The 18,570-nt window shown below is 40.8% G+C and overlaps 1 protein-coding gene across 1 annotated transcript in view; it reads right to left on the bottom strand.

The window, feature by feature from the left end:
* Nucleotides 1-18,570, bottom strand: part of SORCS3 (sortilin related VPS10 domain containing receptor 3) — a 631,488-nt gene that overhangs the window by 125,434 nt on the left and 487,484 nt on the right. Inside the window, exon 8 of the mRNA XM_054436019.2 lies at nt 1,470-1,559. Within this exon, the coding sequence (XP_054291994.1) occupies nt 1,470-1,559 (90 nt within the window). The remainder of the gene's footprint in view (nt 1-1,469; nt 1,560-18,570) is intronic.

Here is an 18,570-nt window from a genome sequence, read left to right as displayed (position 1 = left end):
TTCCCCTTTCTAACCTTCTCCAAGCTGGAATATCTCTTTCCTGTTTGGGTTTAGAATATCTGATGGGTACATCCTGCAAACACAATACTATACAATGGTCCCATAAAGCTAATCAGAGAGAGGGTAGAGAAAATGAGAAATTGGTTCCCATGGCCCTTGAAGCTATTTAAAGTGGTCTCTACTGACCTTATCAGCCTCTCTGCAACCCAGTCTCTCAAGATGGCTTCTTAGTTTGTTGAATGAATGGTGCTGTCTCTTAAAATCGAGCCTATGCATATATTTTCTATCAGCTTCTCCCCATCTTTGTTTGCACAATTAACTCCTTTATTTTTCTTGCATCAACTTAACATCACTTTTTCTAGGAAACTGCCCTCACTACCCATAGTTGACTAAAACCACCTTTTATGCCAAGATGGCCCTTGAACTTCTATAACACTCTCATACCTATCGCTGCTTATTCAGTATTTTTTTTCCAGAACATAACATCCATGAAGGCGGGGACCATTTGTGCCTTATTCACTACTCTATTCATAGAGTTTAGTTCACAGAGTAAAAGTTAAATGGAAAAAGAATAGTTGAATGGATGCATAAAAGAGTAAATGAATGAATATATGCATGCGTAAATTAATGAATGAATAATAACTGGGGGTAGGAAATTATCCACTTTCTCATGCCATAATTCCTCCACCTCTGTACTCATTTAGTCTTTCATAATATGTTCCTTAGTACCAGCTTAGAGACCCAAGTCTTTGCAACATTACACTTGATATGTGTCCAACCTGAGATTTTACTTCTTTGTAGCCTCATTAAGTGATGCAATTATAACCTGTCCATTTTCACACTGAGGTTCTAAGGTCCATCTCCCTCCAGAAGCCAGTGTTCACAAGGAATGGGGTCCCCAAAGTAAGTTTTATGATTTTTCAATAGAAGAGTTAAAATGCCAACATTTGATATTAACATTCTATTGATTTACCCTTTTTTAATTACTCATGGTGGCAGGGGGAGTAGAAACATAGACAATACATTTTTATTCAGCCTTAAAATGTAGAAAGAAGCAAGAAAACCACCAGACTTATCTGTGCACTTTTATGCACACTCATATAGCATCTGTCCTCCTGCTGAGTTTGGCTTTCTATTTGATGATAAAGCCCTTTGCAAAAGGCAGTGCCCCTCAGAGGAGATTCCAAAGCTAGTGTTCCTTTCATTACTGCCCCTGGGAAATGACCTAAGGTTATACCAGACCTTTGAGTTACAGGAAATCAAAGCTCTTGGCTGGTACCCAGCTAAGACAGGAATACAGAATCCAGGTTGTGCACCCTTAAGGGAGGCCAAACGACTTGGTGGTGAGTGAATCTAAATGCCAACAGTCCTTCCAAACAGATAAAACCTCCCAGTAGCCCAACAAGGCAGCCTCTCCAACCCTCCCTTTGCTTAGAGGGACCCAGGACCACTGGTGGTGCATGCAGTACCTTTGGCAACGAGTACTTAGGCAGCTTTATCTGAGCAAAGGCCTCTCTTCGATAAGACACGTAGTAGGTGGCTCTTCCACCAGTTGTTACCTAGATTGTGGGGGAAACATAAAGAGATCAGATGAGGCCACAGATCATGCACAAGTTGGAAAGTATTAGCTCTTCTATCAACAACCACAATGGATTTGTAATTACCTTCTAGAGAATATTCCTTGCTGGCTTTAGGTCTCTAATCCCACAGCACTCTGAGTTGCTCCCATTGCATGGTGCTTAGATCACAGGTGGGCAATTACAACAATCTTTCCCACTGGCAGATTCTCCCTCAGAACAGAGACTGACTCTATTTGGTCACTGTGCTCTGCACATGGTACATACCTAGTAAGTATTTTCAACTAAAAACAGAGAAGCTATCAATGTGGGCTACACCCATGATCTATTTATTCTTTTTGAGTTGTTTATTAATTCATTCTAACCATAACATAATTGTCAAATGTATTTTTCCTGGATCTGAATAATTACTCTTGTTCAAAGCTCTCATTATTTTGAAATGTAATCTCACTTCTGATCTAAGCACAGATTTCTTTCCTTCATATTTACAAATCCATGTATTAAGCAGATATTTACTGACTCTTTCCACATACAAGATACTTAAAAACATCAAAAGTTAGAGGAAGAACTCCAAATTTGAAATTCAGAAATCCTGGGTTTGAGTCTCAACTCTGTTATCTCTGGCTAGAAGGCTCAGGGACAAGCCCTGTAACCTCACTTGTGAAAGGATAGATTCTTAATGGGAGGAAAGTGGAAACCATGCCAAGAAATGGTCCTCTGGCCAGGGCCTGCTGAAAAGCCCTGCCAACATGGCACAGCTCTGCAGATGGCTGCTCTCGGCCCAATTATCCTAACTCAGGGGAAATTAATATTCACAGGAAAAGATAACATGGCTTGTTCAGAGAAAATAGCAGGACAACAATAGCAACCAGGCTGCTGCGCTGAGGAGGCAATTACTCGAGGCACATGCTTCATTCTCACTAAGGTCCAAGCACAGGCTGGAGACAGGCCAGTCCTCCCAGTCTGATCCAAATCTGACAGCCATCCACAGGCCCTACTGGGAGCAGAAGAGCAGAAGAGCTGTAACATCTCTACTGAAGCCACCCATCTCTCCTCACTCAGGGAGGGAGATGACATCTCCCACGGCTACTCCTTGCTCTGCACAGATCGGAAGCCCACAAAGCAGGCACCACACGCTGCCAGGTAGAGCAGATGTCAGAGTCAGCATGAGGGCAGAGACTTGGAAAAACTTGGTGCAAAGGCTTATGCTGTGAACCAAGAAGAGAGACTGGTTTTCACCCTGGTGTTCAGGGAGAAATATCCACATCTAATTACCACAATTCTTGCCTTGTATTTCCGGACTTTAAAACTTTTTTATTTTGATACAGCATCTGTTCTGAATCTATATTGTTTTGTGTTGGCTTAGAGGTGGGTGTTGCTATATTAAGATCAATAGGTTGCTCTGAAGTCTTTTTCCTTTTCCAAATAAGTCTCAAGTGCATAAAATATCATCCTTAGATCTGAACACACAGTCACCATTAGTTCTTACATGATTGTATGTATTTGTTTAATTTGGTTTTACATTTAATTAGAAAACCAACACATGTAAACATACCTGCTAAGCCAGAAACTAGATCAATAGTTTTTAAACTTCAGCATGCATCAGAATCACCTGGAAAGCTTGTGAAAACTCAGACTACTGAGGCCCATCTGCAGAGTCTCTGATTCAATAGATCTGAGTTGGGGATCAAGAATTTTCTAATAAATTTCCAGGTGATGCCAATGCTGCTGGTCTGGGAACCACACTTTGAACACCTCAGAACTAGACTTTTAACAACAATTTGCATAGACCTCTGTGCTCCTCACCTGCTCTGACCCCCTGCCTCTCTCTCAGATGTAGATATTTCCTGAATTCTGTGTTTACAATGATGAGAAAGGTGTTTTTTTTTTAATTTGAGGTGAAATTCACATACTCTAATAATTTTAAAGTGTACAATTCGGTGTCATTTAGTACATTCACAGTGTGTGATCCAGCGAGACCCTCTATTTAGTTTTAAAACATTTTCATCACCCCCAAAGGAGTCCTTATACCTGATGACAAAGCTTTTACACCCCCAAAATATATCATCTGGTCACCTATCATATGCTTAATAACCATCTCTCTACAGGTCACCCTGAACCTCACCAAACATGTTCCTGGGAAAGTAGACCAGCATCTGAGAAGGCAAGTCCCATTCCTGAATGCTGGCCAGAGATCATCAATTAAAAGGAGCTTCTCCTTGGAAGATCCAGCTGCCTCAACAGAGAACAAAATGATAGCACACTCTGCCTCTTATCAGAAGTCCAGGGCAGGGCTGGGAACATTGGCGTTTCCAAGTCACCAATGGCCAAAAGAGAATAGCGTGATCAGCCCCACAGCCTTAAGAACTCACCCTCCCATGTCTATTACAGCCCTGCAGAAGCACAGACTCTCTTACAAGCTCACACACAACCCAGGAAAGTTTGTGATTGAGTAAATAATGAAGATAGAAATTATACTTTAAATGCATTGTCGAATGGTCCAAAACACAAAGGGGCTATATGAAGGCCACAGAGCCCTGGGGTCTCCAAGTACCTCTGATACTGCAGTATTTCCCAGAGATACCAAGCTTCATCCTGCCAATCTTCCTTTGTCCTGACTGTGTCCTTCTCTGTACTTGCCAAAATCCAACTGATGCATTAAACCTCAGTGTAAATCCTATGAGTTCATGGAAGGGTTTTTGAATGCTACCAATTCATTCTAATTTCTCCTATCTCTCAATTACTGAACTTTGTTCTTTTCATTTCTACAGCACTTTCAACATTCACTCTCATGGCACACACATTCCTATAATTATTCTTCTATAGCTTATTACAAGGTTGTGACCTACTTCATTCCTAGACAATGCTGGTTCTGTGGTTTGAACGTTTGTGTCCCTTCCAAAATGAACGTTGAAAATTACTCCTCAATGCAACAGTATTAAGAGGTGGGGCCTTCAGGACATGACTGGGACATGAGGACTATGCCATCATGAAGGGATTAGTGCTTTATAAGAGGGCTAGAGAAAATTAGCTAACCCTCTTTTTTCCCTTTCATCACTTCTGCCATGTGAGGACACAGTGTTCAAGGCACCATCTTAGAAACAAAGACCAAGCCCTCATCAGACATCAAACCTGCAGGTGTCTTTGTCATGGACTTCCCAGCCTCTACAGATGTGAGAAATAAACTATGTAGTCTAAATAATTTTGTTATAGTAGCAGAAATGGTCTGAGACAGAAATTGGTACTGAATTGGTATTGGTATTGCTATAACAAATACCTAAAAATATGACAGTGGTTTTGGAACCAGGTAATGAATATGTGTATGAACAGTTTTGAAGTGAATACTAGAAAAAAACCCTATACTGCATTAAACAGAGCATTAAGGGCAATTCTGGTGAGGACCCTTCTTCAGAAGAAGCAGGGAGCTGTAGAAAGAACTTAAGTATCCTTAGAAATTACTTACCTGGTCATGAACAGAATACTTGTAGAAATATAGATGGTAAAGGTAATGCTGTTGAGGTCTTAGACGGAAATGAGGAGTAAGGTATTGGAAATTAGAGGAAAGGTCATCCTTGCTGTAAAGTGGCAAAAAACTTGGCTTAATTGTGCCTGTGTCTAAAGATTTGTAGAAGGCAGAAATTGTAAGCGACGTACAAGGATATCTGGAAGAACTATCAAAGCAAATGTGGTGAGTGCTGCATGGCTTTTTTTGGCCATTTATAGTAAAATGCAAGAAGAGAGACATGAATTAAAGACAGAGCTTACAATTGAAAGGGAAACAGAACTTAAAGATTTGGAAAATTCTCAGCCTGGCCATGTAAAGTTTAAAAAGGCAAGTTTGAGAGAGAACACCTAGGGTGTGGCCAAGGGACCATTGGTAAAATTAGTACAGATAGAAGGCAGCCAGATGCTAATCATCAGATCAATGAAACAATGGCCCAGAAGGCATACCAGAGATCTTCGAGGCTGCCATGCTCATCACAGGCCCAGAGTGCCAGGGCCTTGAGGGAAGAACAATTTGAAGGGAGGAGCCAGGCTCCCATGGGATGTTGGGGCTGTCTGTCCAATACCACCTCAAGTCTCTGATCGCCACATTCTGGTGCAGCTCTCCTTAAGCAGCTGTGGCTCAAGCAAACCCAAGTTCGGCTCAAGTTGCTGCTCCAGAAGACACAAGCAATAAACTTTGGCAGCATCCACATAGTGGTAACTTTGCAGGCACACAGAGTACCATAGCTGTGGAAGCAGGGCTACCTCCACTTACATTTCAAAGGATGCCCAAGAGAGCCTTGGAGCCCAGGCAAAGAACCAACATAAGGGTAGGGTCATAGCAGAGTCTTCACTAGAGTGATGCCCAGTGGAGCCATCAGGGCAGGGCCACTGCAAAGAGTCCTCACTAGGGCAATGCTTAGTGGGAGCCGCTGTGGAAGGGAAGCCCTCACCAGACCCCAGACCTGTAAGTGCAACACCAGACTGGGAGAGCTGCAGGCATGGACTCTAATCTGTCACAGCTACATGTGCTACACCTACCCAAAACCATGGGTGCAGGGTCCCCTAGAGCCTTGGAGACCCAATCCTCACCCCATGGTCTGGAAGGTGGGACATGGAGTGAAAGAAAATTATTCTTAAGCCTCAAGATTTAAGGTTGTTTACCCTGTTGGGTTTTGGACTTCACTGAGACTTGTTACTCATTCCTTCCTTCCTTTTGCTTGCTTTTGAAATTGGAATGACTGTCCCATACCTGTCCCACCATTGTATTTCAGAGGCACATAACTTGTTTGATTTCACAGGCTCGCAGCTGGAGGGGAATCTGCCTCAGGATCAATCACCCTGAGTCTCACCCGCATCTTATTAAGATGATACGCAGATGAGACTTTGGACCTAGATTTTAAAGTTGATGCTGGAACAAATTAACACATTTGAAGCTATTGGGATGAAATGAATGTATTTTGTATGTGAGAAGGACATAAATTTGTGGGGTCATGGATGAAATGCTATGGGCTGATTGTTTCTGTCCTCTCCTAAATTCCTGTTGAAACTTAATCCTCATTGCAACAGTATTAAGAGTTGGGGCCATTCAAGAGGTGATTAGGCCATGAGGGCTTCTTCCTCAGGAAAGGAAAAGTGCCTTATAAAAGGGCTGGAGAAAACTAGCTAGGCTTGTTTTTTTTTCTTTTGTGTCCCTTCTACCCTTCTGCCATGTAAGGACTCAGTATTCAAGGCATTATCTTGGAAGCAGACACTGGGCCTTCACTAGATACCCAACATGCTGGTGCCTTAATCTTGGGCTTTCCAGCCTTTAGAACTGTGAAAAATAAATTTCCATTGTTTATAAGCAGAAAGGGACTGAGAGAGCTGGTCTTCTGGCAGATGACCAGTGGATACATAATAATAAAAATAATAAGACAGTCATTAATTGAGCACATCTACCACACTCCAGAACTGCACATAGCCTTTATGAAAATTACCTAATTTAATCCTCATAACAACCCTACAGAGGTTTTGAGTGACTTGTCCAAGATAAGACAGATCTGAACCTCAGAAAGTTTGGCTCTAAGCCTGTGCTCCTCCTTCTGTGACTAAGAAGAATCCTCTGTCCATCTTTCTTATTTCACTGCAATAACACAATAGATTATCTTGATTCCAACATCTTTTGTGAAAAACTTTTTAAAAATCTCTGTAATTGACATGCATGTATATGGTTTTGTTTCCTTGCATTCCTGGAAAATCTGTGTTGACACTGGAGCTGTATTTTTAAATTTTATTTTGTGAGACAGGGTCTCACTCTGTCACCCAGGCTAGATGCAGTGGTACAATCATGGTTCACTGAAGCCTTGACCTCCTCAGCTCAAGCAATCCTCCCACCTCAGCCTCCCAAGTAGCTGGGACTACAGGTGCAAACCACCATACCTGACTAATTTTATTTTTTTATGTTTTGTAGAAGCTGGCTCTCTCTCTATTGCCCAGGCTGGTCTCAAAGTGACCAAAGACACTCCTGGGCTCAAGCAGCCTCCTGCCTCAGCCTCCCAAAGTGCTGGAATTATAGATGTGAGCCACTGCGTCTAGTCCGGTGCTATATTTTTAAAATAATATCTTCTTAGGAAAGCAAAAGTAAGGTAATAAAACCAAGAGTAATAATAACTATCATGCAAAGAATATTTCATACAGGTCAGAAAACTGAAGCTGAGAGAGAGCAACTAATTTGCCCAACATCATATAGCCTTTCATTGTTACAGCCAGAATATAAACCTGGGCTCTCTAACCCTCGCCTACATCTGAACCCTTATAAACCTGGGCTCTCCAACTCTAGTCTGCACCTGAACCCTTAACCAGGAGTCAGCACACCTCATAGAGGCAGGTACACAGCAGGGAGTCAATATTTATTCACTTACTGAATAACAGATTGTTGGAATTAATCTGCTTAAGCAGAAAGACTTTGAGTTTGGTTTCCTCCATTGGATACTGACTAAAACACAGTTGTAGTGAGGAACTCTCAACTCCTGCCTGGTTCCTGGATGGTCAAAGGAATTTATTTTCAAATACATCGCACACCCCTTCAGGGGCAGAGTCCTCACAAAAGCAGGAATTTATTTTCAAAAGATCGCACACCCCTTCAGGGGCAGAGTCCTCACAAAAGCAAGCTGATGCATTTGCTGCTTCACAATGTTAGAGTAAAAGCAGGCTGTTGCATGCATTTGCTGCTTCTCTGTGATCCTGTGGCTCTTTGGCACACAAGAAAGAAATAAAGTTTAGTGACTATTGATCTGTTTTGATGAACTTTTCTCTTCCTTACAAGCAAATTTGCTGGCATTGTAAATCCCAAAGATTATTACCACTTTTCCTTTTGGTGACACCTTTTATTTTACATTTGATGAATGTCATCCAATTATTTGCTCCGGGCCCATCCGTCATGCTAAACACAGAATTAGCTGGGTCTTTTCCTTACTAATGACTGGCTCGTTAATCTGATTTTCTGGATTTCCATTTTACAGGTTTAATTGGGCTCCTGGCCAGTGAAAATGATTCCTTTGGACAAATGCATTGGTCTTTAAACACATCTATCTCTTCTGACTTGTTCCCGCTCTTGCTGTGACCAAGCCTAACCTGACAGATCCTTTATTTTTTCATTTATCCTTGTTTCTGGATGACGGCTTGCCCTGGAGGAAAGACAGAAATCTGCCCCCAAAAATTAGAACCAAAGGGCCTTGAGTCATTTCCTAGCTCCCTTTGGGGATTTAGAAGTTGAGCCTATTTCTGTCACAGGAGAAAACTTAAACTGTTTCTAGAATTTATAAGGAGACATAGGTAATCTTAGAAGAGAGTCAGAAGCAAATATTTTTGAGTATCTATTCTATATTGGGTGCTTTACTTTCATATTATTTAATATCCACAACAATAATTATTATTACTATCATTATTGTTAATAGCATTACCAGTACCATACATGGTAAAGACATTAATAATATTTTTGAGCATTTATTATATGCCAACCATTCCTGTGTACATGCTAGCCTTCTATTTTATGTACAGGTGGGGAAACAGGTTTAGGAAAATTATATAACATACTCAAAGACACACAACTAATAAATGGTGGAGGTGGAATTTGAACCCAAGTTTATCTGACTTTTAAAGGTTTTGCTGGTCCCTCAGGCTATGTGAAATTTCCAAACCTCTATGTGGAGGGGAATGGGTCCCATGTCACTTAATTTCCAATTCCCAGAAAATATGTTCACTGATATAGTTTGGATGTGTGTCCATACCCAAATATAAGATTGAAGTATAATCCCCAATGTTGGAGGTGGGGCCTGGTGGGAGGTGATTGGATCCTGGGGGCAGATGTCTCATGAATGGTTTAGCACCATTTCCCTTGGTACTGTCCGTGCAATAGTGAGTTCTCGTGATATCTGGTTGTTTAAAAGTGTGTAGCACCTCCCCTCTCTTCTCTTGCTTCTCCTGTGGCCATATTATGCATCTGCTCCTCCTTTACCTTCTGCCATAATTGTAAGTTTCCCAAGGTCTCCCTAGAAGCTGAGCATCATGCTTCCCGTACAGCCTGCAAAACCATGAACGAATCAAACCTCTTTTCTTTATAAATTCCCCAGTCTCGGGTATTTATAACAATGCAAGAACAGACTAATGCACCCACGGCCAAGGCAGATCTTTCTATGTGAGGGTTCCTATCAATTTCCAAGTTCAGAGAAATCAATGCTACATTGTCGCACAGAAGTGCTTGGTGTTGCTATGGGAATTTGTGAACAAGAACCATAATTGGGCTTACACGAGAGCTGTCATATTAATAAGAAATGACATGTGGAAGCTTTTCCAGTTAGAGGATTGTGCTGTATCGAATATTATGTGAATAATCTGTCTAAGCTAAGAGAAATGACCACCTCTAAGGGTACACCTTAGTTACTTCTCACACTGCCTCTGCAGTGTTTCTTCCTCTTTAAAGAAACAAAAGGATCAGCCAAGATGTTATGATGCACAATTGACTTTTCTAATTCCTTTGCTCATTAATTCAGTTCCTATTATTTATAAGAAATCTTGACTTTTTGGGGCTTTTCTCTCTCCACTTACATAATTCCTTCAAAGATCACATTTATCTTAAGAACAAAATAAAACAAAACAGTCTTCCAAATATTGGACCATAGGAGTCTATAAACAGCCACAAGTTTCATCAGGAAGTTGCTATACATGTCAGTCTGGCCCTAGAGTCTTATGCGTGGATGAATTAGCTGCTTCTGCCACCTTGAGCTGATTTCCCAACACTGCTTTCCTAGGGACCACACTATGAGTCAGAATCAAAAGTGTGGTACAGCATTTGGAACAACATGGCATCCTATCAGCATGTCATCTCCTCTGTTAGACTGTTTGACTTTGAATTTAGTGTTTGTCTAACTGGCGTTTGCTCATTTTATGTCCTTGAGGCTCTGCAATATTGATGCAGTTTTATCTGCCCAGAAAGAGTGGGTCTATTACCCAACATCACACTATGGCTGAGCCTCCTTTGAAACAGATTTGCACATAAAATCTTTTACTGGTGCCCTAACATAATAGCCCCCAAATAGTTTCACCAACAATAGATATGAGATAATAAGATAGTTGACACTGAAGCCAGTATTGCTCTGGGTGGGTGGGTGGGTGGGTGGGTGTGTGTGTGTGTGTGTGTGTGTAGGGGAGATGCTGAAAGGAAGATGCATGCTGAGGTTGTCAGCACACTCACTGGTCAACAAATACTGACAGCACAACTGCCACTTTCAGCAGCCCTGCCGAGCAACTTCTTGGACCCTTCACTGCCTTTTGTTAATGCTAGTATGGCAGAGAAAGGGTGGTGGGTTAGGAAAGCATGGGGCAAAGAGTTTGTGTCTAGACCACACACAAAACTAGAAGAAGAATTAGCATGCCCGACCCTCTGACACTATTCCTTCAAATACAATAAAGGGTCTGGACTCAATCAGTTTCCAATTGCATAGTAAGTAACAGAGCACATTAGTTGGGATCTCAGACCTGTGTTTAAATCCCGCTCATACCACTTTCTGGTTTGGTGACCTTGTACAAATAATTTAACCTTCCTAATTTTCTCTCATGGAAAACACAGATATTAGTACTATCAACTGAGAAGTTATCATGAGAATCCAATATAATTAAATATAGTAAGAGCTTTAGCCTTGCAGCTGGCACATAGCACGTACTCAATGCATATTATCTGAGCCAGTAGAACTGGAGGCAAAAATGCCAGCACCAGTCTAACATCTTAGAGGCCTTCTGGAGACTGACTATGGTGGCGGTTTATGTATGCAACCTGGAGGCTTCAAGAGGTGCTGGGGTAGCCATGTGTGCCACCTGATCCCAGTTGATCAGGGATAAAGGATAGAAATTCTCCTTGCCCTCAGCCAAGATGAATTCCTAGAGGAAACCACAGATAGAGATCTCCAAGAGACTTGACCATTAATGGCTTCGAGACTTATCTTTGTGTTCTGGCTTTCATGATTTAGACTGAGGGGAAGAAGTTCTTAGGATGCTCACCTGAGCCTTCAAAATGGAAGTTCTTTGCACTTTCTCTTTCCTATTTTTTTTTTTGTGTATATATTTGAGTGGGTAAAAAAGCAAAGATAAGGGCAGAAATACAAAAGGACAGATACGAACTTGAATTATCATTATCATCCTAGTGTCCAAAATTCAGGAGCATTTGAAGACTTCCAAATAATGTAATAAGAGCTAATACTTTCAGTGTTATAGATAAGAACACCAGAGCTTCAGGGGAAAGAAAAGGAAGGCACTGCCCATGAAACCTCTAAAGAGAAATCTTCCAACCTGCTATCAAAACATTGCCCCCTCTCTGTGCTCAAAAATGGTTCTGTTCCTTGTGGACTGTGGATTGGTAGGGTTTTGTAAAAAAAAAAAAAAAAAAAAAAAAAAAAAGAGAGAGAGAAAGAAAGAAAAGAGAAAGAAAATGGAACTGAGAGGAGGTTAAAGAAGATATTGCAAGAGCTCTAGCTTATTTGGTTGTCCAATACTTGTATAAGTTTTTTGTTCAACTTGATACGTCAAATAGCCTAATTCCTTTTTATGGGTGGACATTATGAGGTCAATTATTTAAATGAAATATACTTATACTAGATACTAGCCTCTTTCTTTTCTATAGTATCCCAGTACTTCAGAAAATAAAATCAAAATGGTGAGAGAGGAGAAGGGAAAAGGTGGAAGGTCCTGTTCCTTCACACTGTAACATCTGTGATTTTATTTTCACCTCCATCATTTATTAGACATGCACTTTTAGGCATTTAACCCATCTCTTGGAGTTTGGAGGTTATTTTCAGATAAAAAAGGAACTAGTTGTAGTTATCTTTCTCTCACAAGATTCTTGTGAGTAAACAATATAATAAAATGCTTTCAAGTAACCAGAAAATGCTCTACAAACACAATGATTAGATTGTTATAATAGACCTATGGTATATTCCCAGGAACCCAAGCTTTTAGAAGTGTATTCACTGAAAATTATGCTGTTGATCCATAAATTCCCATCCTAATGATTGCGTGGGGCACTGGAATTTGCTGATGTAGCTTCACCTATGCACAGAAGGAAGGGCTAGAGGCAATATATAATATGAGAAGCAGCAGAAAATGATGGGCACAGCTACAGAACAGAAACATCTTTAGCCACATGGGATGAATGACAGGTGCATACAGCTGCTTAGAGAATAATTAATTTTATTGATACGTTAAAAATACTTTAAATATCCTGAAAGGGCAAGGCAAACAAAATCATTCATTTTCTAGAGAATTAGGGATGCTTCTTTGGGGCATGAGATTTCTGGAAGGCTTGGAGATACACGTGAGCTGCTAGATACAACAGCAAAGTTTCACCAACATGGGATTTGCATGTCTCATGAGTGAATTTCGGGACAGCAGTAGACGGATTTAAGCCATCTGTCAAGCTGTTTCTCAGAAAACACTGCTGCCTCCCCAAGAGAGACATGAATATTTGTGAAATGCCAACTGCTACTTCTTGGAGCTTCCCCATCATGCTCTCCGTGTCATGCCTCTCCTGTCCTCTGCCAGCATAAGCAACATTGTTGGAGGGCCAGGCTCTATGCTTACCATGTAATATGCACTGTCTGCTCTTGTATACAATGACCCCATGAAGGAAATACCAAGAAGCCTGCTTTACTGATAATTTAACTGACATGCATCGGGTATTCAGCTCCAAGGTGGCAGAGCCTGGATTTGAACTTGTGTCTCTAAGCCCTGACAATGACCACTACATGGTGCAGCCCTGAATGAGCCTAAAGTATCTATGCCAGAGCCTTTCCAAAGAATGGCTAGTATAGGAGAAGTTATTTGAGGGACTCAGCCTGACCCAGATCACTTCAGCATCAATGAATTTCACAGTGGCTTGTGTCAAAAACTTTCTCCTTGACTAAGCTCCCCTAACCCCAATTTCCCAGTTGGAGTTCATCTTTTCTTCCTCTGATTCCCAGGGCTCTTTGTTTGTGGCTTGCTTGTTGCACTTACCAGCTGTTGTCCCAAATTACAGGGAAGCGGGTCCTTTTGGGGTCTCTTGCTGTACTGTAATATCTTTGAGGGTAGATAATGTTCTTACCCATCTATAATAGTCTCTTAGTACCTAGTACTCAGGTCATAACAACTAATATTTGTTGAGTACTCTGTGCTATTAGTTTTCATTACTGTACTGAATCTCATTTGATCTGAGCACAACCCTGCAGGTGAGGTCTAATTACACCTTCATTTTAAAATTAAGGAGCCTGAGGCCTAGGCAGGCTGCTTTAGGTCATCTTGGTACTAAAAGGTAAGACTTTAAGCCAAGCTCAAAGCTTCTGACTTGCAACCCCAGGCTCTTTTCACTTTGCTAGGCTTCTGAAATCTGTGTTTCCAGAGTCAGAATAAGTAAAATACAAAGAAAAGACAATTGCATGAACTTTTACAAATGGGTAGTAATTTTACATCAAATATTCCTTTGCGTGGTTGACAACACCATGCCTTGGAAAATCAGGGGCTATAAAAGAGCTTGCTTTCCTGCAGGAAACAGGGAAGCAGAGTACAAGATGTTCTTCCCCACCCACTGCTGAATCCACGTAATAATTAAGGGTCTGGCCAAATTTAGATCATTCCTTGAACGTTAATCATGTTTAAAAATCTCATTATGGATACTGGCCACCATTCCACTATGTCTTACATTTGTCAGTCAGCGAGTACTTGTTCAGCACCTTTGTGACCAGACTCTATTAAGTACCATGGGTCATAGAGCTGTCACCTCATAGAGTTCACCATCTCTTTGGGAAAGCAAACTTAACATACAAGATGTACAAATGACAATATAAGGCCAGTAATAATGCCATGGTACTCAGCAGAGTGAAGATCAGATGCTACAAAAATCCTTTCCTCAGAAGCACAACAATTTACTTAATGTGTTCTCATGCTTCTTCTACAATTACAATAAAATTCACCCTCATCCTATCTCCATTTTGTAGATGGACAACTAAGACACAAGGGGACAACTAAGACAGCAAAGTCACACAGCTAGCAGAGGGCTGAACTGAAATTTAAACTCATGTTTGTCAGATTCCAGATACTGTAGGCATAACGATTATCTTAGACCACCCTCCACAGTGTGACATTCATATGCACATGCACATATGTGTGCACATACCCACAGTGTTATATGTAATCTATAAAAATAAGTGTGACTTACACTCCCACTGCCTTAAGAGTAGAGTAGGTTCTCAACACTGAAGGACATTTTATTTGCTGGATGTGATGATGGATTTGAGTTTGGAAGATTTGAGAAACCAGGACCTGGCTGAATTGTTCTGCATAACAAATGGAGAAACAGAGAGAAAAGGTAGGGAGGGAACTTGAAGGAAGAAAAGATTACCAGTCAAGCTGGAGAGGTTGCAGGGCAGAAGTGCTAAGGTGAGTTGTTGGTACCAGGAGAGGTAGTTTTGGGGGAATGGAAAGAAATAGTGAGTGTGTGTAGACTTTTGTTTGTTTGCTGTGTGTTACATGACATAAACACTCTACTTCATTTCTGTTTGACATATTTAACAAAAAGTATATGACACTGCTCAATACTCTTATTATTATAATTTTATTTATTGGTTTATCTTTGCAGAGGCAGTTCATAGCAGGAATGAAGTTTTGCTTGAAGAAAATGCCCAAGAGTTACAGCTGGGTTACCAGAAATTGTATCTTTATGCATCTTTTAAGTTATTTATTTTGTCCTTCGTTGTGAAAACTAACAAGGAACCCAGCAACCAAGCCTAGACTTGGATTCCAACCCCCACCCTCACCTATTGGTTATGATGTGTCTTTGGGACAATCATTTAAGTGCTTCTGGACCTTGAAACAGACAGCCACACTCACGATGTGAGGTCCAACATGTGCTGACACAAAGTAGGGACTCAGAAACGTCACATCGCTTGAGGTCCACAACCACTCACTTCCTTGGTCCTGGTTTCCTAAGCCGAAGGTCTTCTTCAAGCAATACCTTAAGATTCTAAGCTGCCAGTTTTGTGTGTGTATGTGTGTGTGTGTGTGTGTGTGTGTGTGTGTGTGTGGATATTCAATGATGCAACATGCATGTTTTAAGCAGCTACTTTGTGTTAAACTCCATGTACTTACTCATTGTCCCTAACACATTTCCTGATCCATCTTGCCTCCAGCAAATAAGAAAGTGTAGGTTGTTCTGAATCTTTCTTGTTTAAGGAGGAGAATCATGCAGTGATAGAGAAAGAAGGCTCTGGTGCCAAAATGGTTACATCAAAATCTCCACTCCATTGTTTACTGGCTGTGTCGTCTTGGGAAAAAGGCTTAACCTTTCAGTGCCTCTTCTGTAAAACAGAAGAGTTGTACTTACCACATAAGCTGTCATAACAATTAAATTCACTAATTCATAAGCCTAGCTCATGCTGACCACTTAATTCGTGTCAGTTGCTACTACTAATGTAATTGAATATCTAAGAATTACAGGTTATTCAATAATAAAGAAAATTAGCCAGGAGGTAAAAACCAGGGAAGAAGGTTTATAACAAATCTTTAAAAATAACTATAGTGAGAATGAGAGTGTTTCTTCTACAAGATAGTTACATTCAATCAACTTCACAAGTACTTGTGACAGATATCTCAGAGGAAGTAAGGAAACCATCTCTTCCACCCCTTCCTGACCCTCTACACAAAGAACACCTAAGAAGAAACTACGTAGCACAATGAAATAATGAATACAATCGCATTAAGAGCACTTCTAAATCATTTCTTCCTGATGCAATCTGGAAACAGTTGCTACCTGGGCAGGCAGTAAAACTGAAAGCGTTTATTACAGAGAATCAGACAGAAGGCCTTGGGTACAGCTGACTTTCTGTTCTAATTGCATTCCGTGGAATTACCCCTGCACATTATTACAAGGTGTGCGTCTCTTCCGAGAACATTTTTCTCAGAAGAAACAAGAAGCAATCTCGCCTGGCCTCGAGAGGTTACAAGGCTATATGGCTAATTTCATATTCCCATCAAACAAGCTGGATTATAAGAAAACAAGAGAATAGAAGGAGGAAAGCATGGAGATTAAAGAATCAGACAATTTTAAAGCCCAAGAAATGCAGAGAGGGAAAAGCTGATCTTTTTAATGTATTTTTTTTGTAACAGATGTTTGCTTGCAATTCCGAATCTAATAGCAGTTGGTATAGTAAAGATGAAACAGTAGAAGGAAGAAAAAGAAAAGCTAAAAAGAGAGAAAGGGAGTCAGGCTGGCAAACAAGAAGCTAATTCCAATGCCCTTCCTTCTTCCCTGCTTCACCAGGCTCTGTCTGTTGGGGGCAGGCCGTATGCCCTGCCACATTGCCTTCCTGAAAGTTCTAGGTTCTTGCTCACAGCAGCCCCCTGTCTGTAAGCATTCCTCCCCAGGAAAGTAGGGGTAATCAGGCCCATCCTTTAAACATCTTCATTACATCACTTTCATAATCAGCTTATAATGTTCTGTTCAATAGACATGGAGCCGACCAGACCAAGTGCTTGAACAGCAGCTTGGGCTGTGGAGCTATTCTCTGTGCCATTGATCACAAAGACAAAAATCAATCCTGGCTAAGGAGAAAGAAGTTAAAAATAAATTGCAGGGATTGATTTCTATCCAGACCTTCTGACTCCCAGTTTAGAAAGGGGGAAGGAAGAGTATACATGGATCCGCCAGTCGTGAGATCGCTTAATAGGACTCAGTCTCAAAAGCAAAATCTAGGGATATTTTATATACTCACACACATAATTGTCTTTTATGTTTTTATATTATTTTATTTTTGTTTCCTAATAACTATAAAAGATGAAAATCCATCTAAATTGCAAGCTCCCAGGAGAAAAATACTAGTGTTTGCCTTGATCTCCAAAATCTCCAAAATGATGCGCCTTGCTTTGTGGATAGCAGTAACTCCTGAAATATTTGTTGGGAGACTGACAGAATAAGTGAATAAATGAAGTGCCCTCCCTCCTATTATTGTCTCTCACAATTATGTTTATTTCTTCATAGATTTATCATAGTGGGTAATTACCATTCTTATTTATTGGTTTGCTTATGTAGTATCTCTCCCTCTCTCGACTATAAACCCTGTTATGGCAGGAACTGTGGTTTTCTTATTTACATATTTATTTCTTATATATAGCATAATCTCCAGGGATCATAACTTTCTTATTTACTTTTTGGATTTTTATTTCTTTTTTACTGCATTATCTCCATATTATACCCCAAGTAGATGTAAATGGAATGAAGAAAGGAAGGAAAGATTCAGCAACTTGCTTGAGGAATTAACTACATCCCAAGTATCTTTTTTGTTTGATACTGACATAGGAAAAATGAATTGAGGCAATACCTCTGAACAGCAATCCCTTTCCTATGTCTGACTAAATGGAACGACCTGTAGAGCAAGACAACTTGTGGAGTTTTAGGGTTAGAAGAGAACTTCTGGTGTCATACAGTCCGCTGCTTTCGAAACTTTCTATGCTGTTCTAAGATCTGCAAAGATGCCGTGGGGTGTCCCCAAAGGGATGAAGAGTCTGGGTGGGTGGTGAAGCTCATACAGCCCCTCACCCTCTTTAATGTATATCTCTTCTAACTGTATCTATTTTATATATTGGAATGTCTTCAACAATTTTGCCTGGAAGGCAGTTCTCCAAGAACAACAACAGAAGATTTGGAAGCCCTTCTTCAATGTAATCTTTTCATTTTGTCACAAGGAAACTGAGCTTCAGGGAGGAAAGGTGATGGCCCAAGATCACCCAGTGAGTTAATCATGAGGCCAGACTTAAACCCAGGAACACCAACTCCCTTCACCTGCGCATCCATCCAACTGCACTGTCTCCATCCAAGAGTCACTTCCCCTTGGGGCACTGAATGGTCCTCAAGTTTAGCCTCTCAAGTAAATTAGCTGCTATGAGAACTACCATGATCCTTGCCTCCTCCAGGACATCTTCTTTAATTGTAGATCTCCCTTACGCT

The sequence above is a fragment of the Pongo pygmaeus genome, chromosome 8 (genome assembly GCF_028885625.2).
Source record: "Pongo pygmaeus isolate AG05252 chromosome 8, NHGRI_mPonPyg2-v2.0_pri, whole genome shotgun sequence".
NCBI lineage: Eukaryota > Metazoa > Chordata > Mammalia > Primates > Hominidae > Pongo > Pongo pygmaeus.
The sequence above is the reverse complement of the archived record's forward strand: the minus strand, read 5'-3'. Positions and strand labels throughout refer to the sequence as shown.